At 36.3% G+C, this 3,900-nt stretch overlaps 1 protein-coding gene across 1 annotated transcript; it reads right to left on the reverse strand.

Annotated features, from left to right (window-relative positions):
* Positions 1-2,773: 2,773 nt before the first annotated feature.
* On the reverse strand, positions 2,774-3,694 carry LOC120162835. Its single transcript, XM_039172907.1, has one exon. It carries the CDS (start codon positions 3,692-3,694, stop codon positions 2,774-2,776), a length of 921 nt encoding a protein of 306 aa, XP_039028838.1.
* Between the last annotated feature and the right edge of the window lie 206 nt (positions 3,695-3,900).

Raw genomic sequence — 3,900 nt, forward strand, 5'->3', positions numbered from 1 at the left:
TGTTTACTTAGTGTTGGTTTTGTTTTCGAGACAATTATTTTATGGTTATGAATGATGCATTATGATTTGCTTAAGTTTGTTTTGTTCATTGTTTTAATATTTTGCCTTGACATTGTAAGAGCTTTCGAGAGATGGTTGAGCCTAGGCGAAACACTTCTAGACCTTGTAAGAGCTTCGAGAGATTGTCATTTTTCTAGAAATTGATTCTTAGATTCGAGAGAATTAAGATAAATCTACGTGAGCAATATAATAGATTTGGGATGGTGATGTTCTATCCTCCCTACCTTAGAGATAAAGAGAGGGTTTCAATCGACTAAAAGGGATAGATGCTTGAGTAGGATAGACAACAACTATAGTTCACACTGAGGGGTATTACTACAACAACAGTCTGACAAGCCAAGAGTTGTAGTTAATGCTGAGTAGTATTGCCATAGGAACCGTCTTAGAATACTCATTAATTCTATCAGGCAGTCTAAGCATATCATAACAAATCCTTCAAAGTTAGAATAATTTCTCCCCATAGCAAGACCGACTTAACTGCTCTGTGAAAAGTCTGAATATGTGAGGTTATTATGAAATATTCGAATCAACGGTTTCTTTGTTTGTCTATTTTTATTTGTACTTTTACATATTTTCTTTGCCTCGACCAAACTTTTCTGCAACCATACTTCACAATATGCTCTTGCTTTAAAACACTTTAACACATGTTCATACAATCCATTCCTAATGTTTCTCTGTTTTGACAAGAATTCAGGGACTAGCTCGTGACACCTAGTTCTAGTTGTGCCGAAATATTGAAACCCCTACTAATCCATGAGGAGAGGATAACTCACTTACCCTTTATTACTTGATTTGACTATGCACCGCTTTTTTTACCTTGTCATATAGGTTTACAAGAGATCACGACAAAATCATCCGCAGCTTGAATCACTTAAAAACCTAAAAAATAATGCAGGAGACCCATATCAGACATATCGAAGTTCTTTTTCATGCAAACTCTAAACTCATGAATAAGATATAAGATGAACACATATATATCATATCATCCACATAGAGGCAAATAACAAGAAAATCATTATTACCTTTCATTTTTCACGTAAAATTGGGTTCATTCTTGCTTCTCTTAAAACCATTTTCAAGAAAGTAAGAATCTATCTTATTGTACCATGCTCGCGGAGCCTGTTTCAACCATAAATAGCTTTTTGCAACATGTATACTTTTTCTTCTTTTCCTTTGATTATGAATCCTTCGGGCTAAAGAACATACACCTCATCTTGCAAATCTCCATTTAAAAATGATGATTTAACATCAAACTGATACACAACTAGTTGCATTTGTGAAACTAAAGCTAAAATAGCTATAACCGTCTCGAAATGAGCAACTGGTGAAAATGTCTCTTCCAAATTAATTCCTTCTTGTTGTATGTATCCTTTTGCCACCAACCGAGCTTTGTATCTCTCAATACTTCCATCTGAGTTATAATTTGTTTTAAATACCCATTTCAAGCCAATTGCATTTTTATCATCAATCAAGTCAGTCAGTGCCCATGTATCATTTTCTATATTGTTGTAATTTCTTCCTTCATAGCAAGCACAATTCCTTTTTTTCTGCTTCGTCAAAGGTCATTGGACCAGCGATGAACAATGCTTGCACTGTCTCGTAAATTTCCCTCAACGATCTAATTTTTCTTGGAGAAGTTTAATCAAAAGTTAAACTTTTATTGCTTGAACTCGAGCTTGATGAAGCTCAATGAGATAAGCTTGATGAGCTTAATGAACCTGAAAAAACAGGTGGTTGCACCTCACTTTATAGAGCTTTATTTTCAGATTGAATTTCCTGTTGACCATATTTTGAACTTTCTTTCCAATTCCAGCTTCCATCTTCGTTGAAAACTACATGTCTGCTTATAATCACTTGCCACTAATAGGGTTATACAGCCTATATGATTTAGATTGCGAACAATAACCAACAATAATACATTTCGTTGATTTCTCATCAAGTTTGCTACGATTCTACGATTTAACCAAAGCATAGGCAATACAACCAAAGACTTTCAAATGGCTTACTCAAGGTTTCCTCATATTCCAAGCCTCGTATGGAGTCCGATTTCATACAACCTTGTTGGTGACAAATTCAACAAGTGAACAGCAGTATCAACTCCTCCTGCCCCAAAAAATTCAGCAATTCTTTTCCTTTCAACAAATTTCTGGCCATCTCAACAACAGTGCAGTTCTTCCATTCGGCAACACCGTTTGGCTCCGACGTGTATGGAGCAGTCAACTCTCTGTGTACTCCATGCTCTTTGCAAAATGGGATAAAATCTCCATATAAGAATTCCCCTCCTTTATTAGTTCGAAGAGTCTTTATACTCAGGACACTTTGTTTTTCAACCAGTGCCTTGAATTTCTTGAAGGCCTCAAATGTCTGACTTTCTTTGTAGAAAGTACACCCAGCTTATGCGACTAAAATCATCTGTAAACAACAAAAAATATCTACTCCCACCAAACGAATTTGTTTGCATAGGACCACATAAGTTAGCATGTACAATTTCAAGACAACTAGATGCCCTTCTAGACTTTCCTGGAGGAAATGATATTTTTACATTGTTTTCCACAAGTGCACCCTTCATAGAACTCTATAGACTCAATTTTGGACAGACCAAAAACCATTTCCTTTTGACTAAACAATGCTAACCCTTTTACATTTAAATGCCCATACCACAAATGCCATAATCTAGACTCATTAGCTTCTTTAACAACAAGTGCATGATTGTCTACACAAAAATTTCAAGTGGGAATAATTTGTTTGGTGTCATGTGATCATCAACAATGAACTGGTCTAACTTCTTATCTCTAATCACATGAGCCATTATCAAATAAAATGGAATACCACTAGCCATAAGTTGCCCAACACTTAATAAATTTTGAGACAGAGTGGGAATGAAATAAAAATTATAAAGAAGCTTTATGTTGCCATGACCGTTGCTGATAGTGATAGCTACTATTCCTTTGCCTTCTACTTGCAGTTGCTTGTCACCACCGAGTTTCACCATCATTTTGTAAGACTCATCAAGTTCCTTGAATAGTAATTTTATTCTAGTAATATGATTAGAGCATCCGCTGTCCAAAAACCAGATGTTAAAGGAAGCATTTGCCTCTTCATGATATGCCATGAACAACTTAAGCTCCTCCTCCTCTTGTTCTGCATAACTAGCTTGCTGGTATTTTTCCAACAATCGACTTTCAAATGCCCGAAGCCTCTGCATTGGTAACATTGAATACCACTTTTGCCTCTGCCTCGACATCCTCTTCTTGAAATCTTCCTCTACCACGACTCTGCTAGCAACATCTCTTCTGTCATTTTTTTGATTGGATGCCTCCCACATGAAAGACTTTTTCTTCATGCTTTCTTCAAACTTGTTTAGTCTTTCCTCATGCGATAGCAATGACCCCATTAGTTCATCAAATGAGTAAGTAGCTATGTATTTCGACTCTTCAATTGTTGAAACAACATGGTCGAACTTTGAACTCAAACTTCGTAGAACTTTTACAACGACAGTTTGATCAGAAATGTCAGTCCATATGACATCATTTGATCGACACTGGTTCTCACTCAAGAAAAATAATCCTGACTGATTCTCCCTTATGCATTTGTAAATTCTCAAAATCACGGCGAAGAGTTTGTAGTTCACCATAATTACTTTAGAGGTGCCTACAAGCTATCTGCAGAGTCATCCAATCTTTTTGCGGTAGTTGCAGTTGTAGTTTTTGAGAAAATAAACTCATGAACTGCTTGTTGGATGAAGAATAATTCTTTTGAATCCTTCTCTTGTTCTTCAGTCTCGCCTCTTCATCATGTTCAGGATACTCGTTCTCAACCAAGTCCCCAACTCTTGAGACC

The sequence above is a fragment of the Hibiscus syriacus genome, unplaced genomic scaffold, assembly GCF_006381635.1.
Source record: "Hibiscus syriacus cultivar Baekdansim isolate YM2019G1 unplaced genomic scaffold, ASM638163v2 tig00111409_pilon, whole genome shotgun sequence".
In the NCBI taxonomy this organism is placed as follows: domain Eukaryota; kingdom Viridiplantae; phylum Streptophyta; class Magnoliopsida; order Malvales; family Malvaceae; genus Hibiscus; species Hibiscus syriacus.